An 18309-nucleotide genomic window follows, 5' to 3' on the forward strand; every position below is an offset into this window, starting at 1 on the left:
GTGGGGAGAGGCCCCCAGCTCACGGGGAGGGGGTTGGGGGGGGAGGAGGGTGCAGTCTGTGGATGGAGCTGGGTTGCAGGCTCTGGGAGGCCAGCGAAGGGGAAGGGGTGTCCCCAGCGCCCACTCCTCCGTTCCACATGCCCGGGCCGGGCGCGCGGCTGCCCGCCTCCGCTCCTCCTCCACTGGGCTCATATATGCAGAGACACACAGGCACGCACTCATCTATGCAGCCCCACACACGGATCCCACACGCACGCTGGAGCGGATGTGCCCAGACCTCGGTCCTCCCGCCACCCACGTGCGTATGCACCTGCACGGCCGCGCCCCACCCCTCATCCCCTTTGCACCCCTCTGCCAGCCGCTGGCGGCTCAGCGCCACCCCCCCTTGCCCTCTCTGCCCCCTGCTGCTCCAACACAGGTTATAACAAGTTTGCACTTGTTGTGACCTCAAGAATGTAGCCCTGGGGCGGGTAATGTCCCGCTGCCCCAGACCTGACCGCTTATACGTTAACCACGGACACGGCCTCCTCTGCTGAACTGAGTGCAGCTCCCACCTCGCCCCACCTCGGGGGTTTCGGGGGCCAGGAACCCCGCCCCACCGCCGAGCCGAGCGCGCAGAGGGGAGCTGTGCGCCACGAGCAAACCCAGCCCGCCCGGCGCAGGTCCAGTGTGACTGTCCCTTGCTTTTGCCCAACGCGCCCCGTGTCACAGCCCCTCGTGGCCCGAGAGGTCGGCGGGGCAGTGCTCATTTCCCGTCTCCCACTAGGGCTCTGGGAAGTGACGCCACGTGTACAGGTGGCTAGGCTGGGACTGGTCACTGTCAAGTCCCCACCTTCCCTGGGATGGGGTTGGGGGAGTGCTGGCGGGGGGGGGGAGGCGGAGAACAGCAGGTACAGGGACCTGAAAGAGGATTCTGGGTCTAGAAGGGACCTCAGAAAGTCACCTTGACCCTTCCACTGTCCCAGGGCAGGGTGACCCCACCTCTGTTCATTTCCTGCCCTCACGTCGGCCCCACTCCTGCCATTGATTCTGGATGGCTGGAGGGAGAAACCCCGCCCGTTCCTTAGCTAGGCTTTAGGGTTTGGGATCTGTGTTTACAAGTCCTTCAGATGCCCGGCTCTGACCTTCCGTGCTAACACCCTCCGTTTGTTCAAGGATCCGTCCGGGATGTCTATGCCTCCCTCCCCTGCTATTCTGGTCTGGGGCATCCTTCGGAAGCCGGGAGCAAGCAGTCTAAAAAGGGAAGGGACAGAGGGCCCAGTAGGACCCCAAGACCTGGGGCGGCAGATGGGGTCACAGCACCTGCAGCAACTTCCTTAGATGGACGGCTCCAGATGTTGGGTCCCTCGCCTGCGAGGGTCGTTGGACGTTGATCTCCACGATGTTTCCCTTATGTCAGAATCGACAGGACCCTTTGGCTGTTTAACCCCCCCCTCTCCCTCCAATGCCCCCCCTCTGGCTGCCGGGTTCTGCTTAAGCTGCCTCATCCATCCGTCTTCTTGATGTAGGAGCACCCCCCCCCAGCCCTTACTCCCTGGTGTGGTTCTTCTGCCTCCAGATTTCCCTTCACGCGTCCCCCGGTGGAGAAGGAGGGTGCCATCGGCGCCCCGGCTGCACTCAGGCCGTCAGTCCCCGTGAGAGGGAGGATGGAGGGCAGCCACCTCTGAATGTAGTTCTAGACTCCTCTAGAATCTACAAGTGTCTCGTTAGTGCCTTCATGCCGCTCCTGCCTCATTCTTGACTTTGAGTGGGGAAGGTGGGTGAGAAATAAGTAGAATGAGGGGGGGTGGGTAGACAGACTCCCTCTTGGGTGACGGCGGGGCCCCCTTAGGCCCCCTGTGTGAGGGTCAGGGGTGGCTCTGCACACAGAACCAGGAGCCCCAGGGTCGAAAGGGAATGGACCCCTGGCTGGGAAGGTGGCTCAGTCCCTGAATATGCATCATAAGAACGGGGTGCCTCGGGTCCCCATCTCCACCAGAGGTGAAGGTGAGATTAAATTGCTTCGGGGCGCCGGGCTGGCTCCGTCGGTTAAGCATCTGACTCTTGATTTCGGCTCAGGTCATGATCTCACGGTTTGAGTTCGAGCCCCGCGTCGGGCTTGGTGCTGATGGTGTGGAGCCTGCTGGGGATTCCTTCTCCGTTTCTCTCTGTCCCTCCCCCACTCGCGCTCTCTCTCAAAATAAATAAATAAAACTTAAAAAAAAATTGTTTCGATAGCAGTCAGTGCATCTAGACGGAACAGGAGGCATTTCCCGGGTACAAGGTATTACGAGGCAAAGGGGAAGGACGGAAAGAAGTGGTCAGCTCACTGTCCCCGATGACAGAGGGGACCACCTTTGGTCTCCATTGGACAGAGGCTGGTTGGCCTGGGAGGTAGTTCCCATGACACGCAGGGCCCCGGTGCACCGTGGGATTCCCAGGTCTCTCAAAGAAGTCCCTTGACCATGTCTTAGCCCCCAGCAGAGAGCACCCCTGACTCCATCCCCTCCCTGCAGGCCCGCATTTTCGCCGTTCCTTTTAGCTCTCTCCTTGTTGGCCTAGTTCTGGGCTGGTGGCCGCAAGGCCGAGGGGATTCTGGAGGCCTGAGGATGGGAGGGGGGTGCGCCCTGGGCCGTGGCTGTGGGTGGACAGGGGACGAGCTCAGTGGGTCATGTTCCCAGGTTGGCATCTGGCCCTTCGAGACCCCAGGTCAGTGAAGAGTCTCATGGGAAGAGAGGTTGGGACGAGGAAGAAGTCAGCGGTTCTTGCTCTGATTCTGACCAGAAATCACGTGCGCTGCTGGCCAGCTATGAGGTCGTAGGGAAGCCGCTTGTTTTTCCTAGGCCTTGCTTCCTCTTCAGGAAACCCGGGGAATCCGCCTGGATGACCCGGGGGCCTCCCAGCATGCGCATTCCGTGACCCTAAGGTGGCAAGGTGGAAAGCGTGGACTCAGCTGCAAACACACTTTGGCCTGTGGTCACCTGGGCCAGTCGGTAACCTCGTGGGTCTGGTTTGCGCACCATTGACAGGCAGGCGGTGACGTTCCCGGCAACCCACGCGGGGGGCGTGGGCGTCTGCAGAGGCTTCCCGGAGACCGTGGCCTCTCGGCTGAGGCCTGGGAGGAGGGTAGGGATTGACCAGGCCCAGCGGGAGGGGGCAGAGGGTTTCCCAGACGAGGCCCCAGTGTTTGCCGAGAGCTGTTGGTAAGAGGAAGCCATGGCCTGTCCAAGGCCTGGGAGAGGCTTGGCGTGACTGCACAGGGGACACCGCGAGGGCAGAGAGAAGACAGAGGACGCTGATGCTGGGGAGGCCGGCAGAGACCGGTTATCCCCGACTCCGTCCCAACTGTAATTCTGGGGCTTACGAGGTGGGTCGTCTGCTCCCCCTCCCCCTCCTCCCCATCCTCTTTCTCGGGCTTCTCCTCCCATTCTTCCAACGCTGAGCCCTCTGGCACTCGGTACTCGGGCACGGGCGGCACTGGGCTCACCAGGAGCACGTGGTCGGTCCAGGGAGAAGCTCAAGTCCAGAGTGGTCCGACCCTAGACCGTGCAGAGGGTCTACCTCCCACAGGAGACTCTGGACGTCTGGCGTGGAAGCTGTCCTGCCGAGCACTGTGCACCTGCTGTTGGCCTCAGTTTCCCCATCTGGACCCCCACTAGAGAGAGTCCAGAGGGTGTGACGGAGGTGGGCTGAGGGAAGCTATGGAAAACCCAGCTTTTCACCCCAAATAAAGGCTTAGAGGCTGATGGGGAGACGGGGTCAGTGTCCCCACCTGTTCCTAAGGGAAGTTGGGAGGCGGGACCTCCCGGGGCTGAAGGATGTCACACACGGGAAAGGGGCCGGAGGGAAGAAAGAGTCACGTGGAGGCGCAATCCGATGGGCTCTTGTAAGAAATAGCCCAGCTCCATTCTGGGCACTGCAGAGCACACAAAGATGAGCAAAATACAGTTCAGGAATCAGTTCCGAAAACAGTCCCCTGTTGGGGAAGAGGGGCCGCTTCCTTCCTGGAAGGAGGGGGGCAGGTACAATGACCCCGTAGGAGCTGCTTCTGATGTACTTCCACCCCGGGGAGCATCTCTTCTGGCTTCCCGTCCCCTACGCTCTCGGACCTTCTAGCACCCCGGGCCCAGCAACTTCTAAGGCCGCAGACAAGAAAGTGTGTGGACGCTTTCAGGCCCCCGTCCTAACTCAGGCAGGGAGCCGCACTGGTCCCTGGGACCCTGAGGTCCCATCAGCTTGGCTCCCGTCTAGTTTCTCAGACCCTGCCGGCGGATCTGGTGACAGCTCTCGGTGGCTCGCCGGCCTTCCCACCAAAGCCCTTATCTCCTGGGGCCTGGCCAGCCCGGGCTTTGAGAAGCTTGCCAGCTGCCTGGAGCCACCAAGGCGGGGACCAAGCAGGAGGGCACAGGGTCGAAGGGAGTCACTGAGGAATGTGGCCCTTCTGCATCCCTCACGTTCCCTACCTCTTGGCAGGTTGAAAGGGTTTTGCGGGGAGCCTCATCTTGGGAATGATCAGGAGGTGGGATGGAGAATAGCGCATTGGAAGCCTCTTCCGATTCTGGGGCCACAGTCAATCCTACCCCACGAGTCACTGTTCCCCTGAAAAAGGAACATCATGAAACCCCCTGGCATATGGAGAGGCGGGGCGGGTGAAGGGCCACGGGGCTCGGAGACAGACGTTCGGGCTGAGCCATTGAACAAACGTCAGCGAGACACTTTGTCTCTCTGAGCCCCGCTTCCTCTAATTCTGTAGACACTTTCCTTCATCTGCAAAGTAGGGTAATAATAATAATATCTTCATATTTGCATAAGGGCCTTACAGATTTCACGTACTTCATCTCGTGTGATCCTGACCATACAATGGAAGGTTTTATTGCCTCCTTAGGTGAGGAAACTGAGCCCCGCAGAGATTAAGAGATTGACTGGAGTTCCCATAGCTAGAAAAGGACCCAGACCAGGATGGCAAATAGCGGGAAAGAATAGGTAAGGACTTTGGCTGTGACCCAGACAGGCCAGGAAAACTAATAGGCTTTGCTTGCGAGGCTAACTCTGCTTGACTGAAATGGTTCTCTGGGCCACCATGTTGAGGAAGATTCTGAGGCTCAGCGAGCAAAGGTCTGAACGGGTGATATCTGCTAGGGGTGGGGGGGTGGGGTGTGCGATGGCCCCCAGGCTGTGTGGTTGACATCCCCTTCCCCCCGGGGTCAGACGGGGGGTTTCCAGTCTAAGTCCTTCCTCTATGTTAAACAATTGGGTTAAACGCAGAGACGGGCAGCTTATGAGATAACTACGGCTGGTCGCCACCTTCCGGGGGCTGGCGGTCTCTGGAGACGGAGCCGGACGTGCTACACGGAACACGTGGCAGGGAGACAGCGGGCGTCTGCCGAGGGCTCCGAGGCTGGGGAAGCGCAGGAGCCCCTCGCGGGCACAAGCAGGCCGACTGACGGCCATGGTCAAGAGTGAACGGTCGCTGTACGGCCAGAAGAGGGGGTGCTTAGGGACAAGTGCTGGAAGAAGAGACTGTGGCCGTCAGAGTAGAATGGGATGGGGGGTGGGGAGGGTATGTCAGGAAGCTGCCAAAGCCGTGGAGCCCATCAGATTTCAGGCAGAACGATGGGATGGGAGGCATCCGTGTTGTTGAAGGGCCTGGGGCAGCTGAGGGGAGCAGGGGAGGAAGGTGAGGCCGGAGGCAGGGAGGCCAGATCACTGCAGCGCCTGGCGGAGGTGAGGGAGAATCCAAGGCTGAACTAAGGCCGCCTCAGGGGAGACGCCCACCCGGATGTGGGGCTGGAGGGGAGCCCAGGGTGACTCTAAGGTTCTGAACGGATGGCAGTTCTGTGAAGAGGGGACAGCCCGAGGGGACTCCCTCCACCCCCTGGAGGAGAGAGGACAGGCGTCGAGCACGCTGATGCTGGAATGCTCCAGATAGAGGGCAGAGGTGAGGAGGGGTGAGGAGGGAGGGCTGGGCAGCTGAGGAAGGGCCACAGAGTGGCGGGAGATGAACACCAAGGGTGGGGCCCGCAGTCAGGGGCAGAGGAGAGGCCACGGCAAAAGGGCTGGGTGCAGAGGAAACAGCCAGGCACAGGTGGCAGAGAGCCTGGAGGACAGGCGGGGAGGGAGAGAGGGCTCCGCGACCTGGGGACCCTGCACCGAGCGCTCCTGGAAGCCCCCACCTCCACGGGCAGGCCCTGCGCCAGCCTCCGTGCAGGTGAAGGGAAGGGAAACGCAGAGACTTTAACCCATTTGCCCCAAATCTCAAAGCCTGGAAGGAGCAGGGCCATTTAAGAGGGGACCGACGTCTCCCAAACCAGGGGGCGGGGGCAGGGAGTCCCCACCACATCGCGAGAAGGGCCAGAGGACAGAGTGCCAAGAAGGGACCACCGGCCCCGGGGCCAGGTGCTGCAGACTGCTGGCGTCAAGGCCCCGGAAACGCCCTTGGCTGTGGCGATGGGAAGGTCAGCTGTGACCTTGGAGAGAGCTCCAGAGCACTAACCACCGCCAGCTTGCGACCGAGGGCACTGGCCTCTAACGTGCTCTGTGGTGGCGGATGCTTTTACCTTTGTTGCTATTAAGTATTAACAGATCCAACCGTTTGATATTGCTGACACGGGACCTGGTTTTTTGTTTTGATTGGCAATTTCTTACGGTTCAACCTAACGGTGAAAGGAGAGAGCCGGGGAGGGGGCCGGAGCGGTTGGATGGGGTGGGGGGTGGGGGGAGCAGGCAGGGAGCACGCAGAGCGGGGGAGCCCTGCCCCCTGGTGGCGGGGAGGTAATCTCCCGCGCGGGGCTGAGGGGCACGTCTGGTGACAGCCTGGTCTCCTCCACTCCCCCGCACCTGTCTGCGCTCTGGACGGCCCCTCGGCGCAGCTGGGGGCGAACTCTCCCACTCATAACCAACCTCTCCGCGAGGATGATGCCCTCAGCCAGCATCTTGGGGCATCAGCTGGGTATAGATTCCCCCGTGGAGACTCTCAGGAGCCCCGCAGACCTCTCGGTCCTCGCCCTGCTTCTACCCAACCCGCCCAGACCCTCCGAGGTCTCCCCCGTCGAGGTGAGGAGGGGTGGGTTGACATCTAGGGGCAGTCGTTGCTCTGAGGTGAGGACCCAAGCGGGGCCAGGCCGGGAGGCTCTTGGGATTGCCGGGGCTGGGACTGAGGGGGCAGTGGCACACCCTTCGTCCTCAGCTGAACCCTGCCCGGGGCCAAGTTCCCCGCACAGGACCGGGATGTGCGGCCTCGCTGTCCCAGACGCTGGGTAGGAGCGGACACTGGCCCGCGTGATGAGTCGGGGAGGGAGGTGTGCTCGGGGTAGGGGTGAAGGGTGGGGAGGCAGGGGCGTCAAGGAGGCGGTGCCCATTTGCCGCACGTGACCGGAAGTCATCCTCCATCCAGCTGGGGAAAGAGGGGGGTCCCCGAGATGCCACCCTCTGGGCAGTTCTCTGCAGAAACATGGTTCCCTGCTTGCAGGGGGCAAGAGACACTGCCGGGGGGGATGGGGGCAGAGGAAGGGGCAGTGCTCCCCGATCAGCCCACGCTGACAGGCAGGGGTGGTGCCTGGACGGAGGAGAACATCTGACATGGCCCCATCTGTGTCCCTCCCTCTCTTGACTGGAAAACACACAGAGGGGTCAGCAGGGCCAGACAGGGGTCACAGGCTCCCAGGAAATGCTTTGACGGCTTTTATCCTCTCTTTTGATCAGACTAGGAGAACTTTCCAAACGTTGACACAAGGGAAGAAAAGCCTATTCTTCCCTGGGCCAGGGCCTTGGTGTCAGGCCGAGGCCAGAGGATGGGAGGGAAGGGGACGGAGGCCGAGGGTGGCGGGCAGAGGGAATAGTGACTCAGCTGGAAAGGCAGGCCCCCGGACACGCTCGCTGCCCTCCTGTCCCCACCTCCACCTCCAGGGAGCATCTGGCTTCCTTTCTATTTGTTTATTTTCTTTGGGGCAGGACAGGAGGGAGATTAATGAATAAAGCCATCCCGTCTGAAAAGAACCCCAAACCAACTCCATTTTTCTTGCAGCCTCGAGGGCTTATGTAACCCGGCGCTTTTCTTACTGGCCTCCCTCTAGTACCCGTCCCTCTTCCCCTCTCCCCCTCTCTGCGTTAAGAGCACTTGGGAGCCCAGAACTGCTTCTTTTCAGGCCCCAAAGCTGCCCAGCCAGCTCCTTGGAAGCCTCCAGGGTCGCTATTCAACTTGGAGTCAGTGTCCAAAGAAGAGATAATATATTTGGGGACAGGAGGCTGAGTGGCTGTTTCCTCTCTCTCTCTCTCCCGACGTGGGGGGAGGGCTCGGGCCGGACGCGGGGTCTTAAAGCCAGGAGGGACCTTGATAATCCTCAGACACAGCGCCCCGGAGACGGACCCACCGACTGGTCCTGAAAGGCAGAAGGCAGGGAATGTTCCCTGAGAAGATACAGACATGAGCCCTCACCTGTCACACGTCGGATGTCCTTGAAATCTGTTTTGTCTTTTAAATTAGGTAAAATTTTCATTCCACTCTCTGTCTGTTGTTGGTTTAGGATGAAAATAAGATTTCCCCTCAAAGTCTTTGAGCAAAATTGAAACCACAGGAAAGATGCATTTAAGCCTGTGGCCTCCAGGACCTCCTGGCCCACTAGTCTGAGAAGTGGGGGGCCGATGCAACAAACGCCCTTAGTCCCCGATTAAGGAAACGATGGTTTGATGGGCTCGGACACTGCCCAAGGTCACCGCTGTCAGTGGCAGAGACGAGGCTGGCCCCTAAGTTTCTTGCTTCCCCGTCCAGCCCACTCTGCACGCGGTAACATTGCCTCTTAGCTCCTGGCAGCGTCTTGAAACACCCTTGTTTTTTGCCTCCTTCCACCTCCAGGATGTTGTGCTCAGACACACGCCTCGCTCGCTGTCCCGGGTGAGCCTGGCCTCGGGTTCTGAGGCCGATGGTGCCCCATACCCCTCACTTTGTGTACAGGGCTTGCCCAACACACGGCACTTGAGCGAGGCGGGCAGGTGCTGGCACGGATCCCGCGGGTACCCCAAAGGCCGGTTTCCAGCCAGACACTCATGATGCCCACGCCCCCTAGTGGTGGCTTCAGGGACACCTTTGAGCCTAAAGCGACTGGACGGATTCACAGCAAGAGCGGGTCCCTGAGGAAACTGCCCCCCTTTCTGATCCCATTTCCAGCCCCTAGATCAAGAGGCTCTTTCCTGGAGGGAGGAAGTGGGGAGAACAGGAGGGTAGGGGGCTTACAATGCCTCTCCTGACCCCTGGGCCTCAGGATGTAGACGGAGGGCAGAGTGTGATGGGGAATTCACAGGTCTGAGCTCTGCCTGCACCTCGCCACCTTCACAAAGCACATCTCCAGGGTGAGACACGGGAGGCTGAGGGACGATCCAGACAGATGTGCGCGGGGGGAGCAGACCGACAGGAAGGTGACAAGGACGGAAGGGGAAACGCACGTTAGTATCAGCCGGCACGACGTACCAGGGGCCGAGTGGGCAGCAAGGAAGGCGGAAGAGGTGGGAAGGCAGTTGGGAGCAGGGTCCGAGGAGGAAATGGGGACAGTAGGGACCCGCCACGCCAGCCTAAGAGAACAGATCATGGGACGCAGAGATCACAATAAAAGAGCATCACCGCCAATCATGAGATGCACTCTGGGTGTCACTGCTGGGGACACTGCTGTCCTGCTAACCTGTCAGCAGGTCGAAGCGTCACCTCCTCTGGTGGCTGAGTGTGGAACTTGCCCAGTGGAGGCAAATTCACTAGTATTAGCCTGAAGCTATAGGAGGAAGGACTTTGGAATCCAGCCAAAGCTTGGCTCTGTTGCTTGTAAGTTGTGTCTCCTGGCCTCCCCGAATGTCAGCTTCGTCCCCTCCCCTCCCCTCCCTTGCCCTCCCCTTTCCTTCCCCTCTCTCTCCTCCCCTTCCCTGGAAGCACCTTCTCTCTGACCCCCTAGCCCCCAGCCTCCAAGTGTCTAAATCCTGGCTAACCTTCAGACCCGCCGGTCCCAATGCCACCTTTCTGTGTAAAAGCCTTTCTTGAGTGAGACAGCCAGGTGTGGAGGGAAAACCCAACTCCTGGCTGGTAGTCACTGAGTTGGTTTCCTGGCCTAAAAGGGGATACTAACATTCTTATGGAGTGCTCCCTTGAGCCAAATGTCGCCTTTCCCTTTGCACATCCCCCCAGTGCCTCACGGATACCTCGTCTGTGGCCCTTACCACCTCCTGCCTGCTTTATGGCTGCCTCCCTTTGGGCTTGGCAGGTCCTCAAGGCCAGAACCTACGTCGAATTCATCTCTGTGACTCCGGGGTCTGTCGTCCTTAGAATCTGGCACGCAGGAGACGCTGAAGAAAGCGTCTGTCGTGTAAATGTGTGGAACTGCCGGGTTCTTCCCGCGGCGGCCGCGTCATTACACACGAGGACATCTTTTCCTTGCTTGCACATCTGTTAGTGTTGGCGACCAGTTATTGGGGTTTCCGTGTGTTCAGGAGAAAGGGAAAACATATGAAAAGTCAAGAGCAGACAAAGAGGGAGGGAGGATGGAGAGCCTCGGAGGAGAGGCTCTGGGCCCGAGCGAAGTTCTGTCCGTCCGTGCGGGACGAGAGCTCCCACCGTGCGGGAAGGGGCGGCCCGTTCTCTCCCTTCTGCTCATTCGCTCACTCCAGAAATACTCCTGGAGCACCTACTATGTGTCCTAATCGTACGTCAGGGTAGTGAAAACGTAGTATGCCTGAATCCTTACTTCAGTAAGCTTATTTGTAGCAGAAGATGGGCGCTATGCCAGATCGATGTCCCATAAAACGTACAGACGGTGATATATATGCGCGTGTCTATGGAGGGTCAGAGGAGGGAGGTATTAAGTGAAGCCGTGGGGATCAGGGGCTTCATTTATCCTGGGCTCTGAAGGATATTTTGGTATGTAGGGACAAGGACAGAGGGGAGGCGAGGGAGGGAGAAGAGCACGAACGCATGGGCGCGTAGGGCAGGGACCAGCTGTTTGCCCAAAGCCATAGGAGAAAAGAGGTGGGAGATGAGGCTGGAAAGGAGGTTTGCAAACAGATCAGGGAAGGCCACCTATGCCCGGCTGAGTCTGGTCGCTCCTAGATCGATAACGCAGAGACACGGACATTTCCTGAGCTGGGGACGGCACCGAGGCGGTGACACTATAATGAAAAGCCGGTGGGCTCGGGAGACAGGGGACCCGAGCCTGAGACCAGCCGCACACTCCAAGTCAGTCACCCCCCCCAGCCTCAGGTTCCTCCGCCACGAGACAAGGAGTCTGATCTTAATCCCCCGTAGGTACTGAACCTGGGTAAATGCTCTCGGGTTCGTGATCGGAGGTGTGCTTCGGGGAGAGAGAGCGGGCGTCGCAGTGTGGGAGGGACTCGGGGAGAGAAAGAGCGGACAGGTGAGTGGGAGGCCGAAAGGCAGAGAGGACCCGAAGTCAGGCCGGGAGATGAGAGGAAGGGACACGAGTGGAAATTGGCAGTTGTGTGACGCATGTTGGCGTGGCGAGAGTCTGAGTGTGGTAACTCAGGACGATGGCGTCCTCAGCTGTTCGGGAACCCAGGATTCGTTCACATCGGGGAATGAACACAGGTGGTGTTAGGGCCCAAAGCTCCTTTCAGGCCAGGTCGTCACAGGAAACAGATGGAGCCTTTGCCCAGGGTCCCTTCCCTGCCTCTCCAACCTGACCGGTTTTAGAAGGTGCACGGCTCTCCCCTGTGCCTTCTGCCACGGCCCCGGGTGGCGGTTGACGCATCTTTTCCAGGCACGTAACTTGGCGTAGCTCACTCCCCTGCCCACCGCCACGGCCAGACTCAGTCTCTCTCTCCATCTGGCGTGGCCCACTCCTGTGTCCACGGCCACGGCCAAGCTCAGGCTCTCTCTGCGTCTGGCGTGGCCCACTCCCGTGTCCACGGCCACCGCCAAGCTGTCTCTCTCTCCATCCTCCTGCTGACCCAGAGGAGAGATGGACGGGTGCCTTGGGACTTGCTTTCTCCTGCCTCTGAAGCTCGTGTCTGTAACCCCCTGCGGCATTAGTGGAGCCAGGGTAAGCCTGGGTCCCTCCCCCTGTGTCGCGGCTCCACCTCGAGGTCTCCGGAGGCTCGGCGGCCAGTCTCCCGGGAGCTAAACCAAGGCTGCAGCCCTCACTCGGGCCTCTCTGGGTCCAGATCAGCTTTCGTCCCCTTCCTCAGTCTTTGGTAATAAACTGTACCCGGTGCTGGGGAAACAGGCGAGAGTCACGGTCCACGGCCTTAAATGAAGACCTCACAGCTGACAAACCACGGCAGAGCGCTCAGATGGTCTAACGTAGGAACGTGTACAAGGCCCAGGCTTCACGGACCCATGCTGGGGTGAGGCCTGGGGGATGGGGAGCACCGATTATTTCTTGGATGGTCAGGGAAGGCTTCAAAAAGGGGGCAAGTCACCCTCGAGTCGAGTTTTGAGAGATCGGCAGGAGGTCCTCAGGCTGGCACGGAGCCAGCGATGCCACGGCGGGTCCAAAGGCACGAAGGGTGAAGCGGTGAGGCCCTCTGCAGGGCTGGAGCCCGGGGTGCGGGTGGACAGGCGGCAGGAATCATGCCGCCAAGTAGGCAGAGACTAAACCATGCAGGGCCTTGAATGTTAGGCTCAGAGGTTGCATTTGATCCCCAAAGCGGTAGGATTGATTTTAGTCACGACGGTCACGACGGCTGGGTGTCCTTGCTCCGGAGCAGAGCTGTGCTCCAGAGGGGCCCTGACAAACCCACCCATTCTGGAGAATAACTGACTCCCGAGCTCGCAGGCCAATCCAGGTTACCTGCAGCGTGAGAGTCTGGAGCTGGGGGGAAGCGGGCCGGACACCCCCGTGGGCCTGATGGCCCTGGTCTTAGAGAAAGAATCATTAGTACATTCCTTAGAGACGGGAGAAGTTGATGGTGTCCCCTTCCGTCTGTTCACCACCTGGGGGCTGGTTTCACCGTCAGACTGTGTCCCCGGGATCTGGCTGGGCCCGGGCTGGGGACACAGCACCCCCTGGAGGCAGGACTGTGTGTGTGCCCGGCAGGGCTGGGGCTGCTCCCTTCCCAGGAGCCCGGCCAGCTTGGGGGTGGGGGCGCGGCGGATTGTTTGTCCGCGTCTGCCTCTCGCCCCCTCGGAGAACAAAGCTGCCTGGCCGTGGGAGGTGGCGTGGCAGCTGGGGGACAGCCGGACGAGGCGGAGAGAAAGGCTGGCACCGCAGGCACGCAGCTGGAGGCGGCTGTCACAACAGAGTTCCAGCCGGCGGCCAAAATCTCCGTCCGGGGCCGTGAACGCCCAGCCCCGACGCCGCGCTCCGTGTTCCCTGCACAGGGCCCCGCAGAGGCGCTTTCCCCAGACCACGGCACCCGTGAGAATGGACCCGGGTACACGGAAGCGGTTGTTGCCAAAGTCCTGGGGGCGCCTGGCTGGCTCGGTCGGTGGGGCGCGTGACTCTTGATCTCGGGGTTGGGAGTTCGAGCCCCGCGTTGGGTGTGGAATCTACTTAAAAACAACAACAACAATAAATAAATAAATAAATAAAAAAAAAGCGTTCTGGACCGGATCCCAAAGCCCTGGGTTCTGGTTCCAACTCTACCATTAATCTACTTGGGGCAAATCTCCTGAGCCTGTTTCTTTTTTTTTTTTTTTTTTAATTAAAAAAAATTTTTTTTTCAACGTTTATTTATTTTTGGGACAGAGAGAGACAGAGCATGAACGGGGGAGGGGCAGAGAGAGAGGGAGACACAGAATCGGAAACAGGCTCCAGGCTCTGAGCCATCAGCCCAGAGCCCGACGCGGGGCTCGAACTCACAGACCGCGAGATCGTTACCTGGCTGAAGTCGAACGCTTAACCGACTGCGCCACCCAGGCGGCCCTCCTGAGCCTGTTTCTAATGACTTCTGTACTTACTTCATAGTGTGACGGCCAAATTCCATATTTTACGGACTGCGATGGGATAACATCATCACAGGCTGCTGTTTGGGGAGGATAAGCGAGGCTTCCCTTGGGCCCCAAGAGCTTCCGTTCCTGAAGTCAGGCGGAATCTTTCCTCAGCACAAAGCTAGGACTTTGAGGATGGGTCCCCGAAAGTCGCCCTAGGACGTCCGGGGTAGAGATGGCGCGGAAGGGGCAGGCATCCTGTCCCCCGTGAGGGTAGGTGAGAGCCTGCACCTCCTCTGTGGACTCTCCGCGAAGTGCAAGTCCATCCTGCCCTTGGACACCCCCAGACACGGAGCGCTGTCTGCCTCCCGAGAAGCTCTTTCACGTTTGGCTGTCCTGATTGTTACATTGTGCCTCGTCTTCTGGATCTGGAATCTTTTCCTCTGTGGTGTGGATTCATCGGTGCTGGCGGTTCCTCTTGGAGCTCCAAGAGCAGGTCCAAACCCCTGTTCGTGTGATCGCCCTTCAAACCAAGTATTTGGGATCCGGAATTGCTCAGATAATTTTGGGGCCCAAATATGCAACCCAACATTTATCCTTTTTGTTAGACTTAGCCCATTCCTCTGGCTCCTTTCGGGTCCTAATTCTGCCCCAGACCTTGCATTTGCGATCTGTCCCAGCTTTGTGTCACCCTCGTAACTGGTGGCCGCGTGTTCTATAGTTCTGAATAAAATTAATGTTGCAAACAGGGGCGCCTGGGTGGCTCAGTCGGCTAAGCGTCTGACTCTTGGTTTCGGCTCAGGGCACGAACTCGCGGTTTGTGAGTTCGAGCCCCGCATCAGGCTCTCTGCTGACGGTGAGGAGCCTGCTTGGGATTCTCTCTCCCTCTCTGCGCCGCCCTAGGGGCACCTGGGTGGCTCAGTCGGTTAAGCGTCCGACTTGGGCTCAGGTCATGATCTCACGGCTCAAGAGTTCAAGTCCCGCATCGGGCTGTGTGCGGACAGCCCAGAGCCTGGAGCCTGCTTCCGATTCTGTGTCTCCCTCCCTCTCTCTCTCTCTGCCCCTCCCTCACTCGTGCTCTCTCTCTCTCTTTCTCTCAAAAATAAATAAAAACATTAAAAAATTAAAAAAAAAGAAACTAAAATAAAAAAATTATGTTCACTCAACCGCAGCTTTCCAGGGCTTCCTCCATCCGCTAAGTTCCTCAGAGTCTCTCAGGAAGGTTCCACATCTTTTCCAGTTTGAGGATCAAACGAGAAGGCACACTAATGGGCGAGCTTTAAAATGGTAGAGATGCGGGGGCTGTGCTTTGTCTTTACTGCTGCTATTGAGTACTGAAGGGGGCTATACCTGGGCTCGAAATCGTAATTCTCCAAACCTCAGAATTATAAAGCTTCCCTTTTGCTCCAAAGCAAAAGTCCCAAGTGGACGAGCGCTGGTAAGCAGGCTCCCGGCTGCCTCTGAACATTCCGGGATTCTCATCCATTGGTGACCTCCAATTCAGGGTCTACTTGGGTGGGGAGTTTAAATGGGCCCAAATAATTTAGTTTTCCAGATGTCGGGCCGTGGGGAAGATGGGGTAAGGGAGCAGCGTGAAGAATGATGATGCGATGGCCCAGATTTTTTGGAATGGAGAAGGAGATGAGCTTCTCTGTTCTCCAAGTAGGACCCAAATCCCCGGAGATCACCCTCCTCCTTCCCAGAAGGTCTGGTCATCAGATCCAGAGTCCAAGGGTTCAGTGATTGAAATCCTATCTCTGCTGGAAAAGTACAAGCTACTCCTTGGGCAGAGCTACCGGCACCTTGCGTGAAGCGAGCTGTCTCCTATTTCGGAGCCTTGTCCCACTTTCTTCCATCAGGACAAACAGCGATCCTGAATTTGAGCTTGTGCGGACATGACCGCTAATCCACACCAACTCTCCTACCTCACCCGGTCAAGGCCACTTTGCCGCCCCTGACCTGGCATTTCCCTCTGCACCGCCAGGAGGCCTCGGCGTGGTGGTTCCCTCCTCCTTTCCCATCGCTCAGCTCTTTCCGCTCAGGTCCTGCCCGTGCTATTCCCAACGCCACCCGACCCAGACCGAATTCCCCCGGATGATGCAAATAGATGATGGTGATGGCGATGATGAAGTAGTAATAATAATACGCAGTGAAAATGGTCCAGGTCCTTAGAAAACATCTCAGAGGGTAGCGGGCTGGGCAGTTTCCGCTGTTTTCTGAGCCAGATGAGTCCCCTGGTTGTCACCAGTGAGTACTGCCCTGGGGCTAGGGGAAAGGCAGGGAAATGAAGGGTTTGTGTGTTTTCGGGGGTGGGGGTGGCCTGGAAGGATTTCAACAGGATAGTCTTTCTTGCCCTGCCATTCATGAGGGTGGGGAGGGATCCTATTTCAGAATTAGAGATCTTGACGGAACTGGTTTTGCGGGGAAGAGAGACCAGGAGGACGCTTTCCTCTGGCCCCACCTTCCAGGACCTGTGCTTGTCACAGAGAATCACAAAGATCAGACTTCCCTGCCATTATCTGCTCCCTGAATGTGTGTCTGGCTCACCAGGCTGGGAGTTCTTGGAGAGCAAGGGTGAGGTCATTTGCATTGTTGGCTTACCAGCGTCCTGCACAGCGCCCGGCGAATAGCGAGTGCTCAGTAAATACGCGCTAACGGTAAGATCGGTGACCCCGAGACGCACGCCACTTCTTCCTTCGCCGTGGGCGGTGGCCAGGAGTTGGCTGGCTTCCTGCAATAACCCCCGCTGTGCCGTCTCGCTCCCTCCAGATGACGTCGGTGGCCAAGGTGTACTACAGTCAGACCACTCAGACGGAGAGCCGGCCCCTCGTGGGCCCAGGGGTCCGACGGCGGAGGGTCCTGACAAAAGACGGCCGCAGCAACGTCAGAATGGAGCACATCGCCGACAAGCGCTTCCTGTACCTCAAGGACCTGTGGACGACCTTCATCGACATGCAGTGGCGCTACAAGCTTCTGCTCTTCTCCGCGACCTTCGCGGGCACCTGGTTCCTCTTCGGCGTGGTGTGGTACCTGGTGGCCGTGGCCCACGGAGACCTGCTGGAGCTGGGCCCCCCGGCCAACCACACCCCCTGCGTGGTGCAGGTGCACACGCTCACGGGGGCCTTCCTCTTCTCCCTCGAGTCCCAGACCACCATCGGCTACGGCTTCCGCTACATCAGCGAGGAGTGCCCGCTGGCCATCGTGCTGCTGATCGCCCAGCTGGTGCTCACCACCATCCTGGAAATCTTCATCACGGGCACCTTCCTGGCGAAGATCGCGCGGCCCAAGAAGCGGGCCGAGACCATCCGTTTCAGCCAGCACGCGGTCGTGGCCGCCCACGACGGGAAGCCCTGCCTCATGATCCGCGTTGCCAACATGCGCAAGAGCCTCCTCATCGGCTGCCAGGTGACGGGCAAACTGCTCCAGACCCACCAGACCAAAGAGGGCGAGAACATCCGGCTCAACCAGGTCAACGTGACTTTCCAAGTGGACACGGCCTCGGACAGCCCCTTCCTCATTCTGCCGCTCACGTTCTACCACGTGGTGGATGAGGCCAGTCCCCTGAAGGACCTCCCCCTCCGCAGCGGGGAGGGGGACTTCGAGCTGGTGCTGATCCTAAGCGGGACGGTGGAGTCCACCAGCGCCACGTGCCAGGTGCGCACCTCCTACCTGCCGGAGGAGATCCTCTGGGGCTACGAGTTCACGCCCGCCATCTCGCTGTCGGCCAGCGGCAAATACATCGCTGACTTCAGCCTTTTTGACCAGGTTGTGAAGGTGGCCCCTCCCAGCGGCCTCCGCGACAGCGCGGCGCGCCACGGAGACCCCGAGAAGCTCAAGCTGGAGGAGTCCTTGAGGGAGCAAGCGGAGAAGGAGGGTAGCGCCCTAAGTGTGCGGATCAGCAACGTCTGATGGCCCGCGGCCCCACCCGCCCCCGTCTCTCCGGTCTTTCCTCTTTCGGCAGCCCGGGTGAGGGCTGTGGATACCCGGGCTAGCCGGAGAGCCCCCGGGAGCACCCATCCTCCACTCCCTCCGCTTTAACCCGGCGGCCTGTGGGTAGGCGAGGCCAACTGGAGTCCGAGCTTTCCTCCCTCCGTCCCCTTCAGCCCACCCCACCCGTCCCCGAGACACGCAACTCCCCGACACCAGGATGGGGGAAGGAGAGGGAAGATCAAGGCTGAGGTGGCTCAGGACGTATCAGCCATGTTTGGAGACCCACATCAGGAGGACCACGCAGTTGGATGGATAGACTCCCCCCCCCCCCCGCCACCGCCACCACCGTGAAGGTTGGTGACCTGGGGCCGGAGCCCCCACCCGCCTCTAATTTCCCACCCAGCTAGTTCCCTAAGGCAAGACTCTGATGGTTGTTTTGGAGTCCGCGCCCTCAGAAATACGGGAATCCGGAATTAATTGATCCTGGGTTCTCTACCAACCCCTGTTGAAAGGAGTCAGGGTCACTCATAGCGTAATTT

The 18309-nt window shown here is 59.2% G+C and overlaps 1 protein-coding gene across 1 annotated transcript; it reads left to right on the top strand.

The window, feature by feature from the left end:
* The first annotated feature begins 265 nt into the window (after positions 1–265).
* On the top strand, positions 266–17749 carry KCNJ10 (potassium inwardly rectifying channel subfamily J member 10). Its single transcript, XM_047092639.1, has 3 exons — positions 266–298; positions 1559–1756; positions 16610–17749. The coding sequence occupies exon 3, from the start codon at positions 16610–16612 to the stop codon at positions 17747–17749; it is 1140 nt and encodes a 379-aa protein (XP_046948595.1). The 5' UTR covers positions 266–298; positions 1559–1756.
* Positions 17750–18309: the final 560 nt, after the last annotated feature.

Source organism: Lynx rufus, unplaced genomic scaffold (assembly GCF_022079265.1).
Source record: "Lynx rufus isolate CCGP_SWC_20201006 ecotype Redwood Valley unplaced genomic scaffold, mLynRuf1.p SCAF_31, whole genome shotgun sequence".
NCBI lineage: Eukaryota > Metazoa > Chordata > Mammalia > Carnivora > Felidae > Lynx > Lynx rufus.

Bases quoted from the DNA above. Each gene is read 5' to 3' on its own strand.
- KCNJ10 (XM_047092639.1), top strand. From the start codon at position 16,610: ATGACGTCGGTGGCCAAGGTGTACTACAGTCAGACCACTCAGACGGAG.